Source organism: Orycteropus afer, unplaced genomic scaffold (genome assembly GCF_000298275.1).
Source record: "Orycteropus afer afer isolate SDZICR_OR568_19922 unplaced genomic scaffold, OryAfe1.0 scaffold00171, whole genome shotgun sequence".
NCBI classification, from domain to species: Eukaryota; Metazoa; Chordata; class Mammalia; order Tubulidentata; family Orycteropodidae; genus Orycteropus; species Orycteropus afer.
In genome coordinates this window covers 1,890,435-1,909,391 of record NW_006921758.1, presented here as the reverse complement: position 1 = coordinate 1,909,391, position 18,957 = coordinate 1,890,435, and the positions used below count along the sequence as shown (strand labels likewise).

Below are 18,957 nucleotides of genomic sequence, written 5' to 3'. Positions count from 1 at the left end.
TGTTTTTTATTGGTGCCTTGCATGGCAATAATACTGAAAAAAAAAAAAAAAAAAAAAAAAAAAAAAAAAAAAAAACCCATAAAAACAAAAAACAGGTTGGTGGCAACCCACATCTTTTTTTTTTTTTAAGAGTACATAAACTCCTGTTTTATTTTTATTGTGGCATGAATGATAACATAAAACCCAAAACATGAAAATATACAACTTATATTACACTATGTGTTATGAACAAAATATAAATCTATAACTCTATGTTATATTTACATAATTATTTATTTTATTAAATTTCAAGTGAGATGGTAGGTTGCACATACTTTGTTTTAAGCTCCAGGCATTTGATTGTCTCTGTTCTTTTTTTTTTTTTTTTTTCCATTTTTACTTGTAAAATCCAAAATGTTAGAAGGACTAAGAACTTTAGAACCAGTGGAGCTTTATAAATACTGTTTAGTGAACCAGTGGCAGAAACACTGGGGAGGACAGGAATCAATCAGTAGAAAACTCAACACAATGTCTTCAACCTGGGAAACTGCTGGTTATAGGTAACTTTAAAATTAAATACTGTAAAAGCCTGACTAAACAAACACTTATGCCCTATAAGGCAAAGAGATACCTGAACCACTTTAAGTGGCTTCATACTTCTCCTTGCAACGCCATTAATTTTTATTTTACTATTAACTTGATAGACAAACACTTTATAAACCTGTTTTTGAAAATATACACTTGTGTATTACAAGTCAATAATTTACCCATTAAAGTGGATGAATGTGTTATTATTTGTGATGCTTTAAATGTGAAATAAGAGGCTTCTCCTAGGAATAGTAACAGCTTCTGGGTTTTAAGAAAAGTATCTGAAATTGGACAATAGAATGGTTAAAGGAAATTTTCTTTAAACTAATTTAATGAAGGTAACACTCTATGCCAGAAATCAAAGCTATGAAATAATTTCATCAAAGAAAATTCTTTTATATTTGTTCTTTATAAGAGGATTTGGTTTCAATAATGATTATTATGTTCTTTGGGAGGGATTTTATACATGGTTAACTTTTAAGTACAGATACCAAATGAACTTTAAAATCGACTTAAGTAATTTAGGTATAAATGTACAGAAGAAGAGTTTTATGTTTTAGCCAGTTGTAGTAACTAGCCAAATTACTAGTAACTTATAACTTCGCAACTTTAACCTATTTTCTCCAGTGATGTTCTCTTAACCCACCCACCACCATCGAGTTGACTCCTACTCATAGCTACCTGACAGGAGAGAGTATAGCTGCCCCATAGGGTTTCCAAGGCTGTAAATTTTTACAGAAGTAGACTGCTTCATCTTTCTCCCACAAAGCAGCTGGTGGGTTCAAACTGCCAACCTTTGGGTTAGCAGCTGAATGCTTTAACTATCGTGCCACCAGAACTCCCTGATGTTCTCTTAGATTCATATTATAACAAGTTTAAGAGGAATTCATTACAACAGCAAAAATTCCAGAATTCTGGCAAGATTATTTCAGTTTGAGATCAGCATGTGTGTGTGTCTCTGTGTGTGTGTGAGAAAGAGAGAGAGAGAGAGAGAGAGAGAGAGAGAGAGAGAGAGTCTGACTCTCTGAGAGAGTCAGAGAGAGAGGAATGAGTAAATGGGAAAAGAGAGAGGAGGGAGACTACAGTTATTTTAGATTGATATTACCCTAACTTCTTCTACTTCATCTTTTTGGTCATCACGGGGCACAGAAAAAGAATACAAGGTTTTAGGATCCTTTACAAAAATTATAAACCAATCAAATGTCAAAACCAGTATTAATGTAATAAGTTGCTATTCATAGCACCTTTTATCTAATGACTTTAAAACACTTTAAACATTAATAAAATTACTTTTCTCTTCTGTTTTCTTTTGGGGAACACTAAGGCAAACAAATTTTGTGACACCAGTAAATTAAACATCAGAACCAAAGAATATAATGCAGGGCTATGGACTGGATTCTTGTTTCAGTCCACACACAGTTTAGTCTTTCTGACATACACCTAACTAAATAAAATTAACTTCTGAATTTCAGCAGTTAAAGGTCACTGTTAACAATTTCATTTTCCCTTTCAAATAAAACCAACCAACCAAAGACCAAACAGAAGTGTTTTGTCAATTCACTGATAAGTGTGTTAAAATTGGCTTCCACCATGAATGGCCTCAGTGGCATCTACCTGGAGCTAAAACAAAGTATTCTTGTAGCCCAAAGTCATGAAATGAAAACAAAGCATCTTTATAACATGGTGTAAAATAAGTATCCAGCAAACGTGAAAGGTGAACCCACATAAGTCAGAAAGAATTTGTTAACAGAGAACAAATCTTTAAAAATCTGTTTTCACATTGTACATAATAACGATACAAAAACAAGTGTCTATTATTTTTCCTTATCCAGAGTGCTTAAAAACAAAACAAAACAAAACAAAATTGGCTCTAGATGACTGTGGCAATTAAATAACTAGAATGAGTGACGAGAGCAGAAGTTAATTAAGATTGAACACCACCCTCCCATTAATTCACTTCTTTGTATTAAACACAAGAACTTGACACTGTTGGGGCCAAAATTTTTTAAAGGGGAAAATTATGGAAGGAGAAGTAAAATTGTGTGTGTGTGTGTGTGTGTATATATATATATATATATATATATATATATATATATATATATATATGATAGAAATTAGTTTTAAATATATAACAGCTTATTGGCTGTACTTCCAAATCAGAGCAGAATAAAATAGAAAGGGAGAAATAAAATAAATTATACATAACTTACTAATCTGGGAACAGCTGACCATTATTATTATTATTACTATTATTATTATTATTTTATCATCATCATCATTATTACAACACTATCAAAAAGAGGCAGTTCAAATGAAAATACAGTCATCAAAAACAAACAGGAGAACAAACAAAACAAAATCTCTGACATGCAGGATATGATCAGCTCCTCCAAGCAAAACCCCAGAGCAAGTCTTTTGAGAGAAAGAAAAATAAAATGGATTTTTTTTCTCATTAAGATGTAATAAACAAATTTTTAAGGTGGTATTTTAGGGATGGGATAGGAAAATGATGACTGGAGTGGAAACCGTAGCACATCCAAACTACTGGTTGGAGTATTTACTGTCTGACGTTTCAACACAAATAATGTCAATTGACTTTAAATGATTTTGCATTTATTGGGACAGGCCCTACAACTGCCTTGGAGTTGGTTGGCAAAATCTAAATAAACACTTGTATCACCATCAGACGTTTCTCTACGCATATACTCTTCTGGAATCAAAAGTTGGACTCCAGTGGATTTGTCTTACAGAAAGACAAAGGTGCTGTGGCAAGGATCACTGGGTTAAGCCAGGCTCCATTTTGTTGGGCTGCAATGACTTTAAATTAAATCCTGTTTTTTTGTTATTGTTGTATGAAATGCACATGGGCCATAATTATGAAATGCAAACGGCCTCCATCTCATTTCACAGAGAGTGAGAAATGCCTTCTAAAATCATCAGATCCATCTCCTGGTCAGGAAAGGATGGAATGTTGAAGAAATAAGCTAAATCTACATTTCTGGAAAATGGTCAAATATATTAAATGAAAAGAATGATTGTTTTGCTCATAGTATCAACAGGAAAAACAAACAAAAATCAATAAGTAGCAAATATTAGTGGAACTGATTGACCAAGCAGAAGGGATGTCTGGGAGCAGTTTGCTAGTAGCTTCCATGTTATACATGCACACCTCTATTACACAGGGCCACCTGATCTATCCAATAAGAATCATATTCAAAATTTAAAAATATAATTTCTGAGCCCTATAATTGGTTAAGTTGTCATTTGAAGTGCAAAGTCAAGGTCAAGGTACTTCCAGACCAGTCACTTGGGAGGATGTGGGATTTCATCCCCAGATGTGGGTTTAACTCACAATGTTCCAACATTATTCTTATTAGTACCATAATCACACACATACATACACACAAAAATCTAAGATCAGAAAATATTTTTTCTCTAAATTTCTTATGTCTCTCTCTCTCTGTCTTTTCACCTGAGAACAGCACCTACAGTTTCCATTAAAAAAAAAAAAGAAAAAAAAAGAAAAAAAGGTCAAATCTCACCAGCTGCTGGTATTTCAGGTTTTTCAAGGGATTGTCTAAGATATAACACTGTCCTAACTTATGAAGGAATAGGAAACAAAGGAAAGGGAAAAAATGAACTTGGTCAACACTTCAGTACAAATTTGGCACTTGCTCAAAGATGTAGTGTGGTGTGCAATAGATAAAGAAAGTCCTCTAAAGAAAATAATTGCTTATTTTGTGGTGAATAGCAAGGACATTAAAAACAGGTTATTTTTTTCCCTCTTCCCCCTCATGCACAGACTTCCATCTTTACAGTATAGAGATGGAGAAGATGGAGAGAAGTAAGGGGAAATTCATCTTTCTTTTTTCTGTCAGGTGCATTATTAAAAAAGAAAAAAAGAAAGAAAGAAAAAAGAAAAAAAAAAAACAGCCAGAACCCCCCCAAAACAAAACAAAACTTATTTCTTTTTAAAAATTGTAGCACAAAACAACAAAACACATTCACAAGCCACTTGTTGGCACTGTGTACCTGAGTGAGAATTTCTAGAACATTGTAGAACAAACAGCCATAAAGTTTATTAAAAAAAAAAAAAAAAAAAAAAAGTTGACGGGTAAGACTTCAGTGCTTGGATGTAGCAGCTGAATTACTGGCATTTTTTTACCCATAGCTTATTTCAATCTCTTGTTGTTGATATTGTTGTTTGCTTGCTGTATTATTTTATCTTTTTTTTTTTTCCTTTCCAAGCCTTTGGAGGCTGAGGTCTATTAGTCAGCTGATGTCCCAACTAGTTAAGACTAACAGTTAAAGTAACAGTCAGTGTATGAGAAAGTTAATGTGCTTGGCCACTGGTAAGGATGAACCAGCTAGGGCTTCTTTAAGTCCTAAGGTCACAACAATCTTTTGACCCTTATCAGTTGGCTTGTCCTGCAATATGGTTTTCACTGTCACTCCCATAATCTACATCCGGATCATCTTCTTCCTCATCATACTCATCGTAAATCTCTCCGTTGATGTCCTCTGCCTGTATCTCTTCTTTGATGTGTGGCTCCTCTCCTTTAACTCCATAAGTGCTCTGGATAACAGGCATCCCTGGTTCTGGGCTGCTAGACACACTTGAGTGCTCTGAGGGCAGGTGAGGGGAGGGCATTCCAGCCATGGCGATGGCTCCAGGGTATACAACACCAGCAGTGGCAATGGGGATCTGCGCTTGTTGCCTGTCAGAGGGAGAGTCCCAAAAAGAGACCATGGGTGAAAAGACAGGTCAATATTTGCCTTACTTACATTCAGTTGCTTAGCAATGTACAACTCTTAAAATACTGATTTTCATTCCTTGCCTGACATTCTTAAAAGTGCTTCCTACTTTGACTCTAATACTGTATTTCTGTATAGTGCTTAATAGATTACAAGGCATTGACAAGTATTACCCATTAGATCCTTATGACAATTCCATTTTATTACTATCCTACTTTATATGTACAAAACAAAAATAAAACAACTGACAGAAACATTAAGCAGAAGAGCCCACATTCTTGATTCCAAGTGTACTTTTTCTTCATAATACACAGAAACAGAAGTTGGATTTTTACCCCAGAATGAAACCTAGAGATAATTTAATGTTGAAGGATAACCCTAGAGAAAAATACTGGAATGCTCTTGAGATAAAACTTTACTGGCCAGAAATCACCAGAACTGAACAATATCACATTGTCTACCTAGTTCTTGAAACAGTTTTAGGAAAGGAAGGAAGCAGGTCTGGTTCCATGGATGTATGACCTGCACAGTTACAAAAAGCCCTGTGCTTAGCTCTCATAGTCTTGAAATTCTTAATATTTGTTAAAATAGGGAACACCACAGTTTTATTTTGCACTGGGCCCCATAAATTATATAGGTGGTCCTAGAAGGGAAGGATTTATAGATGCATTCATTCATTTATACATTCATTCATATGTTTACTCTTTACCCAGGAAGCACTGGACTTTGCATTCAGCTCTCAGAAGAGTCATTTACTTAGACCTCTGGACACAGTAGATAGATTATTTCAAAGTAATGGAGGGAATTGGGTAGATCTGATCAACCTTTTTTGAAAGTTATCCTCTGGTCATTTTAAAACCAGTATTTATGATCCCAAGACATGCATATGATCTTGATAAGTTCTCTTTCAAAAATGAGCACCTTCATGTCTGTGCTTTTTGAGGAATTCTGAGGAAGGATTAATGCAGTTGCAGGCAGAACATTATAACACTGTTGAAAGCCTTGCCATCGGAGCAGCATTCTAATTCAGAATGGAACCTTACCATTCACAGCCTTGTTGTGCCCTAAATATAATCCTTACTATACTGTGATCCATAAAGGCTGCCTATATGCCTTGATCCCATTATATTCAGATTCAAGCTTTCTTTCAAAATAAGTTTTTATGGTGTATTGTTTCAACTGAGATGTTAAGCACTGTAGAATTGATTACTATGAAACCTTAAAAGTAATAAAAACCCACTAGGGAAAGAATTAGCAATCATTCTAAAATTGCAAGCTCCAAAATGATTTACTTTCAGATACTTTGTTTTTCAACCCAGTTGTTAACAAAGCTCATGTCAGAGCCATTGTCCTAGGAGATTGGAGTGGATTAGCATGCATGTATTTTTTTCACAATCTTCTGGGGGGCAATTAGTCTTTGAAAATACACAATGTTCAGGTTCTTTTTCAAAATGTTGCTTTGCAAACTAAACAAATTGTTTGGTGACCCATTAAGTATAGGAGGAAGTATTCTCTATGAGAAAAATGACTGAATGGCCCATACCCAACATTGAAGTACTGCCGCATCTCCTGCCTCCTGTTCCGCATGATTGCCTTGTATTCACCGATGCGCAGCTTTTTGCCATCCACCAGGCAGGTGCGCTTCGGCCTGGGTTTGTACTTGTAGTCGGGGTACTTCTCCAGGTGCTGTTTGCTGAGACGGGCTTGCTCTTCATAATATGGCTGTTTTTCTAGGTTTGTCATAGCTTTCCAGCGAGATCCTATGAAGAAAGGAAGGTTAGGATTCTGATTTACACAGTTGCTAAGCATCCTAAACGGAGATATAACTGAAAGCAGGAAAATTTTAAGACAAATGTTGATGAAAACCCAGAAATATATAAAAATGTTGCTGGCTGGTGACCTTTGACTCAAGTGGTGAGATTCTATATGCACAGGCCTGTTGATGGCTATTTACCTAAATAAACTGTGTACGCAAAGATGTGATATCAATGGATAATCTATTTTTTTTTTTCTGGCTTGAAAAATGATTTAGCCAAACTTGTATATTATAAGCTTAAAAATTCATAGATAATTTAATGGATATACCCTTCATTTCTACATTAAACTATGCTGTACTGCTCCAAACTGAGATGTTATGCAATAATTCATCACATTTTGAATCTGAGACTAATTAGCTGAGTATTGAGTACTTTTAAGTAGGGGCACATTACTTACTACCTAGATTGCTAAAATGTTTCACATATAGTTCTCATTCTTCCCAGAATGATTAAGTACATTTACATGAATGATTATAGTAAAAAATTTTTTAATTAAAATTTTAATCATAATTAAAATGATATTAATGAACATGTACTGTGCTAAAGACTTTACACATACTGTCTTAATTTTACTTTTTGTCACAAAACTGTGAGATCGGTAATACACATATTTTCATAGATGAGAAAACTATGGCTCAAATAGATGAAGCAACTTACCCAAAGTTATAAAACTGTTAAATTGCAGATCTGTGACTCAAATTCAGGCTTGACAGAATTTAAAACATGCCACAATGTACACCCCTTACATGCATATGCCCACCTACTATATATGATCAAGTGAAGGTCGAATTAAAATAAGTATGCCCTAAGATTTTTCACTTAATAAGTCACTTTCAATGATATAAAAAGATGTGAGTTCCTGTGAGATAACTCACTGCCATCAAATTGATTTTGACTCATAGTGACCCCCATTGGGTTTCCAAGGATGTAAATCTTTACAGAAGTAGATTGCCTCATCTTCCTCCCATGAAGCAGCTAGTGAATTTGAACCACTGACCTGGTAAGCAGCCAAATGCCTTACCCACTATACCATCAGAGCTCCTTATTCTACACTAACAATGATAATCCAAAATGTTTTCTCTTCTCCTTTTCATTCTTCAACTTGGTTATGCATAAGTAGAACTGAGAAAAAGAACTGTTTGAAGCTTAATTATAAATACTTCTGTTAATTCTTAATATAATGTGGCTTAAGGATTTGATTCTGCCAGTATGGATATTTGTAGGAGTAACAAGTGGTAGTAATAATATTCATTTTTATTAACTGTATGAGAAGAATCTGTCTATATGCAGATGAAGTATGCTTACCTGCAAGTAATCAGTTCAACCCTACCCAATAGTGAAGAAGAATCACTGGACTTCAAACCAAACAAAACCAAACCCTCTGCTATCGAGTCAGCTGTGACTCATAGCAACCCTCATTGTGTTTCTAAGGCTATAAATCTTTACGGAAGCAGACGGCCTCATCTTTCTTCTGCAGAACACTGGTGGGTTCAAACCACCAACCTTTTTGCTAACAGCCAAGTGCCTTAACCACTCCACCACCTGAGCTTTAAGAGCTATAACAACAGCTGGCATAAGGAGATCCTTACCAACTATATAGGAATCCCTGAGTGATATAAACATGTCAGTCCATGACTACAAAACAAAAGGTTAGTGGTTCTAACCCATCCATAGATGCCTAGGAAGAAAGGCATGGTAACCTGTTCCTGAAAGGTCACAGCCTTGAAAACCCTTGTAGTTCTACTCTTCATACGTGAGGTCACCATGACTGGGCATTGAGTTGATGGTAATGTTTTTGTTTGTTTTTACCAAATACATATTGGTATTGTTGTTTTTATCTGCTTTCCAAAGTCACCCAAGGAAGATCTTCAAAGCTTTTTAATGGGTTTATTACTTAAACATAACTTCATACACTAAATGTTAATAGCTCACTGTTGAACAATTCTTCCCTTAAAATGCACAGAATTCCTCAATATGTGCTATTATTTTCACTAAAGTAATGCAACAAAAGGGACAATATCTCTTCCTTTGGAATTTTCCTGCTGGAACGCATGTTCCCAGGTGACTATATCTGTGTAGGTGTTAGAACTATTTACACACATAAATTTATTTCATTCTAAATAGCCAATGCTAATTTTTCTATAACATCTACACAGGTTATAGTTCAATAATAGAGCTTCATCTTTTTCTATCCTTTCATAAAACTTCGGTTTAAGTGGCATTGTCTGACATTAAGCCGGTTGGTCAAGCCATATTATTTGTAGTTACAATCTTGCACTCCTTATTTGCCCCACATTATTCTCTAGAGGTCCTTGAAAGCCATTATGTTGTTCTGAGTGCAAACATAAACACAAGTAAAGCTATAAAAACTATTGAGCTGGATCATGAAGTTTCTTGCAAGCACATATATTATTTTTTGAATCTCAGATCAAGGAATGGGAAAATAAGCTTACTAGAAATAATTTACTGGACAAACATAAATACAATGAAAAATGGATCAAGGACTGTATATATTGCTTGTATGGGAATCATGAGCTACTGAGCCCCCAAGATAACAAAGACACCAGCATTCTCAATTAGAAAAGAAATTGCCAAAGATTCCCCAATCAGTCTAAATGTTCTGTGTCAAATAAAGTATGTTTCTTTAAGGGAAGGAAATGTTTATGCCTTATAGTTAATTTGCTTTGGAATATGAGAACTGTTTTTATATTTCTTCTGATACACATGATGTGGAATGGTTACATTATATGCAATGGAGAATAAGGCAGATGTGGTTCTTTTCTTCCTGAGGCTTATATTCTAGTGCAGGAGAAAATATTTAAACATCTAGTTACAAAATTTTTAAAATGATAATTGTGAAAAGTGCAGGAAGCTATGAGAGCATATGATAAAGAAGTGAGATTAATCTTTTGTAGGTCAAAAGACTGCACTGAAGAACTAACTGATGTACTCCAAGGTTGGAAAGAGAAGTGAACATTATGGAGAAGGAATAGATAGGGCAAGGCCTTCCATGGGAAGAAGGTTTAAGATGAAAGAGAGTTGGCCTAGCTAAAATGTAACATGTATATATAACTGATATAGTAATAGAGCAATCAAAAAGGCATAAATTCCCAAATAAATGGCTTCCAAATCTGTGCTGAATAGAATGACAAAATATTTTGACACTTGGTAATATACTTTCTCTGGGAATACCTCTGAATCCTAAACTGCATAGTGCCTAAGGCACTTGACTAATAACCAGAAGGCTAGTGGTTCAAACCCACCAGCCACTTCTCGGAAGGAAGGTTGGGCAATCTACTTCTGTAGTGATATCGCCTCGGAAACCCAAGGAGGGGTCGCTGTGAGTTGGGTCCAACTCGACGGCAGTGTTTGGTTTTTGAATATTTACAAGTATTTTCAAAAAGGAAAATTAAGATAGCCTAACTTGGGACAAAATAGCTAACTAGTCCATTTTATGACAGTACAGAATTTGGTGGCAAATGTAGCTCTCACTTTTAAATAATAACTTTTGAATAGGATTAACCAATTGGTAAGTTTGGTTTGGGTTTCAATAGGTTTGAGGTACAATGACCACTGTGCGTAGCTACAGTGCAAATTCTGAAACACACTAAAAAAGAATGATGAGACAGCGTGTTAGATAACTCTGAGAGACAAAAATATCTGCTTGATGTGGGTGTGGCTGGTTGCTCATTCTCGGTCCCTGAACAGGGAGTTAGTTCCCTGCTGTTTTTAAAAGGGTGGCCTTTTACAAATAATAATAATAAAAACAAAACAAAACAAAAACAAACAACACAGAGACAGAGACAGACATTTGAGTATTTTTCCTGATTTGAAGAGGAAGATGCAATCAAAAATATTTGATTCTCAAAATAAGAAGGAAAAAAAAAAGCCTTTCTAGTGTTTTTTTCCTTTCTAAATCTGGCAATACAATAAAAGTGAAGGGTTCGGGATGAGTAGCATTGTCATCTCCATGGAGTCTGTAATGAATCTGCACATTTTACTCCGACTACTGTATGTCTAATCAGAAAAAGATGTCCCCCATCCCCTGATCTAGCGCCAAACAGTAAAAGGTGATTCCTTATGTTAACAATTTCAGCAGAATGGCTTATTAAAACCAGATTTTAGGGTATTATAAAATGCTTAGAAGCCCTTTAAAATGTCAACCAGGATCCCCAGAGACTACGTAAAATGTCAACCCAGCTCAAGCGCCTGTTTTAAGCAGAATGAATTAGCGGCATGCTGTCGGGGGCTGTTATCCAAAACAATCAGTAAAAAGGAAAACATCAAGCTTTCTTGTACTTTTATATGAAATGGGTCATTTAGAATGGTCTTGTGGATAGCTGAAGATTATTTATTTGTTTGAAGCTATGACTAAATACTGAAGTCCAAAATACCTGTGATTTTTCCTCCCAAATACAAATGCTGTATCTCTAATTAATACAATATCATTAAAAAGACTTAAATTAAGCAGTACTCTCTTTCATATAGCCTATTAAATATAATCAGGTGGGCATTTTAATATTCTCTCCTTCAAACTAGAAAGGACTTCTGTCAGCCAGCTACTATCTTTTTTTTTAAAGGTTTTTGACTTTATCTCCTAAAATATCATTTCATGTCATCAAAATTGATAATTCTCTTAGAATAAAGTTTTAATCAGCAATTTTCATTTTACTGATATAGATATATGAATGAAATGATATAAAGTTTCAATTGCTTGTTTTTTAAATTTTGACATTTTAGGGTTTCTAAGGGGCTCTAGGTTGGGCAATCCTACTTCCGTAGTGATACTGCCTCGGAAACCCAAGGAGGGGTTGCTATGAGTCAGGGCTGACTTGACGGCACATAACAACAACAACAACAAGGGGCTCTGGTGGTTAAGGCATTCAACTGCTAACCAAGAGGTCAATGATTCGAACTGCTCCACAGAAGAAAGATGAGGCAATCTCCTTCTGTAAAGATTTACAGCCTTGGAAACCCAATGGGGATTGCTATGAGTCAGAATTGACTCGACAGCACTGAGTTTAGTTGTCTTGGATTTTTTTTTTTTTTTCCACTTTGGGAATAACTGTTATAGTAAAATATGCTTACTTAAAGTATTTTATTACTTAGTAGAGCTTTACCAAATGAAACAAGTCTGACACTTTTTAAAGAATAGGGATTTTCATATGGAAGGAAGAATAGTCAAACAAAAAGAAAATAGATCAGTGATGATAGAGATGCAGAAAAATATGTCAGTTACAGAACACTTCATCAGTTTCAATTTTCTAATATGCATGGATATTTAATTTCATAACAAATATTCACATTTTCTACTGGTACCTAAAGTTTCACATGCTTATATAATTTCAGATAGCATTCTTCTAAAGATCTCAGTATCATTTTCAATGAAAATTGAGACACACATTTAAATAGCTAGGATTCTTCTGCTTTCATCTTATTACAAATGCATATTGTACACTGGGTATTGTCATTGTTGAGAACATAGGATCATAAAAACACATCTATAGGTTTAATAACTACTTTTAGTTGATGAGTTCCTTAATGTGAAGTATAAGAAAGGAACCTCTCTTTATAAACTCTATGTATTTACAAGTGCATTATTGATTTTAATAAATCTTAAATAATTTAAACAAATTTTGTTACTTATTTCTCAAAGCTAAAAGTTGCTGGTAGATTGTATGTTTCTGTTTTATTTTTATTACTTAGCTCTCAGGAGCCACACAGTGAATAATCAAAAAGTTGCTTGGGTTACCCAGTAACTGGCCACCAGATTACTTGAATATGATGGTGATGATGGTGACAATGATGTTGTCAACAGAATGACACAAAAGAAATGGAATCTTCTCTCCATCTTTCTTGGATTTATACTGGTCTATAATGGCACATAAGAACAACAACAACAACAACAACAAAAGTCTTTGTACAATTAATACTTTCTCCTCTACTCATATTTTCTGAGGACTTTGTGTGTAAGGTAAATAATGTGTTTTGTTATCTGTTAAGCTGAAAGCTGTAATGGTAGAAAAAGTCTCCTTTTAATAGTGCTGGAAATTATGTCTACAGTTACTAAAAGTATAAATTGAAAAAAATGCACTCTACATCTTCTTGTGCTTAGAATCTGAACTGATTTTCAGTTATAGTACTAGGATGACCATCATCTGCACCTGCATCCCCACCACAACATGATGAATTCTGCAAAGAGAGCTCCTTATCCTTTGTTAACAAGGATGAGGAGAGAAGATGAAGACCTTAAGATAAACAACCTGACTACAGTTTACAAAAGAATAAAAATGGTCAATATGAGGATCTAATGGCTCATGTGAAAGAAACTTTTTTTTTCTCAGTCTTTGTAAATGTATTTCTAGGTTTATAAAGAACAGAAGTTAGTGTAATAGTTAGTATGGAGACACATAGCTAAATTAGCTATAGAAACTGGCTATATCTCTCAATTAACAGAGAATACTTTGTCATCAGATGAATAGCCTCAGTTAGGGTGCTTATTTCTTGTAGATGATTTGAGATCCTTGGCTTACAAACTAGTATCTCTCAATGACTATCAAAAACAGAACAGTATATTTATTCCATACATCACTTAACTCTGAATGCATTTCTTACCCAATATCTTGCTGATGTTGGAGTTATGCATGTCAGGAAAGGCTTGAAGGATTTTCCTCCGTTCATCTTTAGCCCACACCATGAAGGCATTCATTGGACGCTTTATGTGGGGTTCATTGCTACCACGTCCCCTGGATTCTCTATAAATTCTTGACTCTGAGACTCCAGCACTTCCTAAAAATAGGGGACATTGCTTCATATTAGTGTTAAAACGTTTGGCAGCTCCCCTTCTGGGATTTCCGTAAACAAAAAAGCACTTCTGATAACGCACATCTAGTTCTTGAGGCAGACACTTGTTTATGAAGTTTTTGTGATAAGCCTAGTGATGGCAAATGATGTATTTCCATTGCAAATCCATTTCTAATGCATATTTTCCTTTCTTTCAATGGTCTATGGACTGTGTCACCATTTACTTTCAAGAGCACACAAGAAATTCTGAATATATGGTTTTGAGTGCAATTTGGAAATAGAACAGTTAGATTAACTCAGAAGGTTAAGTTGGTACTGCAGATATATCAAACAGGTAAAGGGGCTCACAAAACTGTGAAACACCTGTCTATTATGCAGAATGGATGATTATGGGTGAGGATATGTGTTTGCTATTTAAATACTGACAGACTATAGAGTACTCATGCCTTTCCTCTCTGTGAGGTTACATAAATAAAAACTGCTAGATGAAATCTGAGGTAAAAAATACAATAGAGATAGAGATATTTTCCTGTTCCTGTTTTGTGTTTGGAATGTCTTTGAAATTATGTGCTAATAAATTCAAGAAATATGCAATTACAGTCTTCCCCTAAAGATCTTTGAATTGGTTGGGAAAGAACAAATGAAAACTTATAGTATTATCATTTCTTAATAGATAGATCTACAGTCAGATATTGAAAAAAAAAAAAAAAATTTCCTTAATTTTTTCCCTAAGATCTACAGTTATCCAAAGAGGCCCACTGGTAGTTACATTTCAAACAGCAAGGCTTACTGATGATAAAACACAACCAAAGAGTTACAATGGAATTTTTGTGAAGCTGCATTCATTCTTACAGGCCTTAAGTGATTTCCTAGAATGACTTCAGCAGATCAAACTACTTACAGAAATACTAGACTTTATGCAAAGATAATAAGGAGAACTAGAAGAAAGCATAGAATTCTGAAGAACTCTGACACTAATCTTTCCACGGTTATCATTACAAAAGGTAGAGAAGATGTATTTTGGTAGCACCTGAAACTTTAAAATTTTCTGATGATTTCTATAGTTTCTGTTATCAGTAAGAGCATTGCTTTTCTTTTCTTTCTCCATACTCATCTTCCTTTCTTCCTTTCTTTTCTTAATTTGAAAGAATAGACATGAGTCAGTTATTCAAGCTTATCTATAAGCAACAAACAAAAACACAGCAACAAGGGACAAGGTTGTGGTGACTTCTTGGCCACAGCCAGCTACCTGGAGGAAGTGAGTAGTTGGACCTGTGGGCTTAGGACCATGGCTGCAGGGGACATCAAACTCAATTGGCATAACATACTACACAAAAACATTGTTCTACTTCCTACTTTGGTGAATAGCAATTGGGACCTTAAAAGCTTGCAAGCGGCCATCTAGATGCATGATGGGTCTCTTTTCGTCCAGAGCAAAGAAAACTAAAGACACATGGAAACAATTAGTCCAAGGGACTGGTAGACCATGTGATCCTCAGCCTATATGATCATGAGACCAGAAGAACTAGATGATGCCAGGCTACCACTATCAACCACTAGGAGGGGGATCAGTGTATGAGATACTGGATAGAGTAGGAGAACAATGTGTAACACAACTCAAAATCCTAAGAAAAGACAAAGTTTGCTAGTCTGATGGAGCCTGGTGAGAACCCTGGAACTATGGCCCCTAACTATCCTTCAGGTCTGAATTCAACTCACTCCTGTGGCTTCTAGCCAACTAATAGACAGGCATATGGGTTAAATATTTATATCAGGTAGATAAACTCCTTGGAGTGATCAATCCTTTGTGAGAGAAAAGAAGGGCAGTGTTTGCACAGGGAGACAGCATGGGGGTGGGAGTATATGGCAGGGAAGGACACAGGGAAAAGGTAACTATGGGGAAGAAATGAGAAGAGAGCTGTTACATTGTGGGGAATTGCAGCCAATGTCATGAAACAAAATGTATATGAACTACTGTATGGAAAATGAATTTGCCCTGTAAATTTTCACCCAAATAAAAATAAAAATTAAGAAATAAAAAAGCACATCTTCTGGTGGAATTTTTCATTATTTTTCACTTATAACACACTATTTGATCTTATGAAGACTGGAAAATATTTCACATTCAAACATGCATGACTTGAATAAAGAAGAACAATGCAAACTTGATGTTTTAATGCTGGTTACCTTGGGGTATATTTTAACATGCTTATATAACTTAAAATTTGTGACATTCACTATTACCAGTAATTATCTTTTTATTGACCAAGATGAATGTTAATGTATGGTAAAATCTTTCTAAAATGGTGTTGCTGCTAGCAAATGATCGTTTGCACATCTGCTTTTTAATCCTAATATCTTAAAAGCAATTGCATGAACATTATGTGACTTTAGGAGCTCTGGTAGGGTACTGCCTAAGGCACTTGACTGCTAACCAGAAGGCTGGTGGTTCAAAGTTACCAGCCACTCCTCGGAAGGAAGATTGGGCGATCTACTTCCATAGTGATACCGCCTCAGAAACCCAAGGAGGGGTCACTATGAGTCGGATCTGACTCAAAGGCAGTAACTTTATCCAAAGCAAACATGGTCTCTGTATATACTTAGGCTGGGTTTATCTTGCCCAAGTGAAGTAGAAAATAGAAGTGAATAGAAATATATTAGGCCAGAAAAACAGATTTTTCTTGGATATCCTATTGATTGAAATTCAGTTTTGAGTGAATTATCTGATCAAATGCTCAAACTTGGCTAATCCCTGCACTCCTGCAAATGTGGGCTCGAAAGCTGAATTGGCTCAAGGCAGAAGTATAGATAACTATATTTTGGGGACTTCCAGGGGACTTTCCAGCCTAATGTATGTTTCTCACTGGTTTGTGCTAGTGGAGACTTCTTGATATGCAGGAACTTTTACAACAATAATAAAAGTTAAGGGCTGTGCCACCAAAGAAACTTAAGATACCTATATCTATGAAAAGTATCTCAATACGTATCATCTGACACGAGAGTGGTTTCTAGTCAGGGCACAGTGTAAAAGAAACAACACTTTCTTCTTTTTGCTCTCTTTGTTGTGCTAATAAAGTTAAAGTGTCAAAATAGTTAGTTGTCACTCTGGATTTTGAGAATGCCTATTCCTTTACAGAAATGCCAACAGAAGTCTCAACGCACCTGAGAAAAGCATGAGGTTGGGCAGTTGCGGTCCTAGCAGGCTTATCAGAGGTAGAGAGGGTACCTGATTGTGTGGTAGAGAGGAAAAGAATGAAGGATTCAAAAATGTAAACAACTGTCCTGAAGATGTCCTCTGAGCCATGTAGTCTGGTCAAGGTTTGACAAATAAAACATTAAAAATGAGATTGCAGATACAAAATTTTAAAAAATTTGTTTTGGGTATAAGAAATAGGGAAGGTGAGAAACAGGTAGATGGGGATTTCAATTAGCATTAGCTTTAGAACCATGCCACGTTGAATCCAAGTCTTGCCTCTGTCATTTACAGCTCTGTGACCTTGGAAGAATGTCTCAAAATTCCTTAGAGTCTGTCTCTTTATCTGTGACAGTATTTATCTCATAGACTGTACTCCAGATTAAATTACATGATTCATGCATAGCACTCAGCAGAGTATTTGGCACATGGGACTGCTCACACATGAGAGCTCTTATGTATATCAGACATAAGGTCTTGCCTATTTTTCAGTTGTATAATGTGAAATAGACTCTTCTGCACATTATTGGGATATATATATGAACAATTTCACAAACCATCAGAATCTCCACTCATATTGAAATCCATCATGGCATGGCTAAATTTTCCTTCTTCATTCTGTTTCACTGCCAATTGCTGAGTCAGACTCTCCAGTGTTGTTTTTTCCTTAAAAAGAGAAATTTTAATGAGTGATCAATTTGGGAATTAGAATCATTCAAAGATATATAATACATTAACTCTTGGAAGGCAATGGATGTTCTTTTATTCACCTTTGCATATTCAGCACATCATACCAAGGAAATTGAAGCAAATGATCAGCAGGATTTCTGAGAGAATTTTGATTTTCTTGAACCCCTATAAAAGTCTTGGTGTTTGGGTTGGGTATGCCTAAAAGACACATGATGGAATTCTTGGAGAAAGCCTTCTTAGAACACAAAATACACACAGAAATCTAATGGAAGTAACCTGTTTTAAAACATTTGGAATGCATGCTTTATTTTCAGCCAGACAGAAGAAGTATAGGAGTGGCATGGGGCCCAGAGAAAGTCTTCCAGTAGTCAGGTGACCAAATGATAGAAACATAATTCACAGTAGTGCCCTCTGGTTGCCATCTCCCTAAATGCCATCTGCATTTCTCATGCAAGGGTAATGAAGATGCTTAAATATTCATTGCTAATTGCTTGTCAAGTCTCTGTACATCCAGAGTGAGTGCCTGCTACTTGGACTACAATTTTACTTGGATTGCTAAGCCTAAATATTGAATTGTTGAATTATTTGAGATACAAATATATCAAAATTAGATCTGTAAAGACATCAAGTCATTTAAAAGCATGGAGTACACGGTTTGCATTCGTGCAGAACATGGCATTACAAACTAAATTATTTTCAGGGGAAAATACAATGCTTAACCTAAACCACATGAGATATTATATTACTTCCCAATTAAGAAATGGGTTGATTTTGGGAACAGAAAAAGCATACAGTGAAAGATTTATAACATCTTCTAGAACTTGTTACCATTGTTCTAAGGATAGTGTGGTTCTAAAACAATTTTAAGAAAAGTATCTAATAGAGCTCATAAAATTGATTTTTTTTTAATTTTTTTAAATAATTATCCTGTTGAACACAGCCATGAATTGTATAAGTAAACCACACACACTGTGGAACTGCTATTAACACAACAAAATATTCACAGAAAATAATCAACTATTTAAGATAATGGTATTAGAGGTAAAGGGTCTAGAGAATGTTCCAACCAAGAACCAAAAGCATATTGAAATTCCCAGTACATCAGATGCTTTACTTCAACAAAGTCTCTGG

General features: G+C 35.3%; 1 protein-coding gene across 1 annotated transcript in view; it reads right to left on the bottom strand.

The window, feature by feature from the left end:
* Positions 1-4,981: 4,981 nt before the first annotated feature.
* SOX5 (SRY-box transcription factor 5) overlaps positions 4,982-18,957 on the bottom strand; it is a 741,525-nt gene continuing 727,549 nt past the window's right edge. Inside the window, exons 12-15 of the mRNA XM_042781780.1 lie at positions 17,694-17,802; positions 13,755-13,928; positions 6,866-7,082; positions 4,982-5,285 (exon numbers count right to left, since the gene is read on the bottom strand). Of these exons, the coding sequence (XP_042637714.1) occupies positions 4,982-5,285; positions 6,866-7,082; positions 13,755-13,928; positions 17,694-17,802 (804 nt within the window). The remainder of the gene's footprint in view (positions 5,286-6,865; positions 7,083-13,754; positions 13,929-17,693; positions 17,803-18,957) is intronic.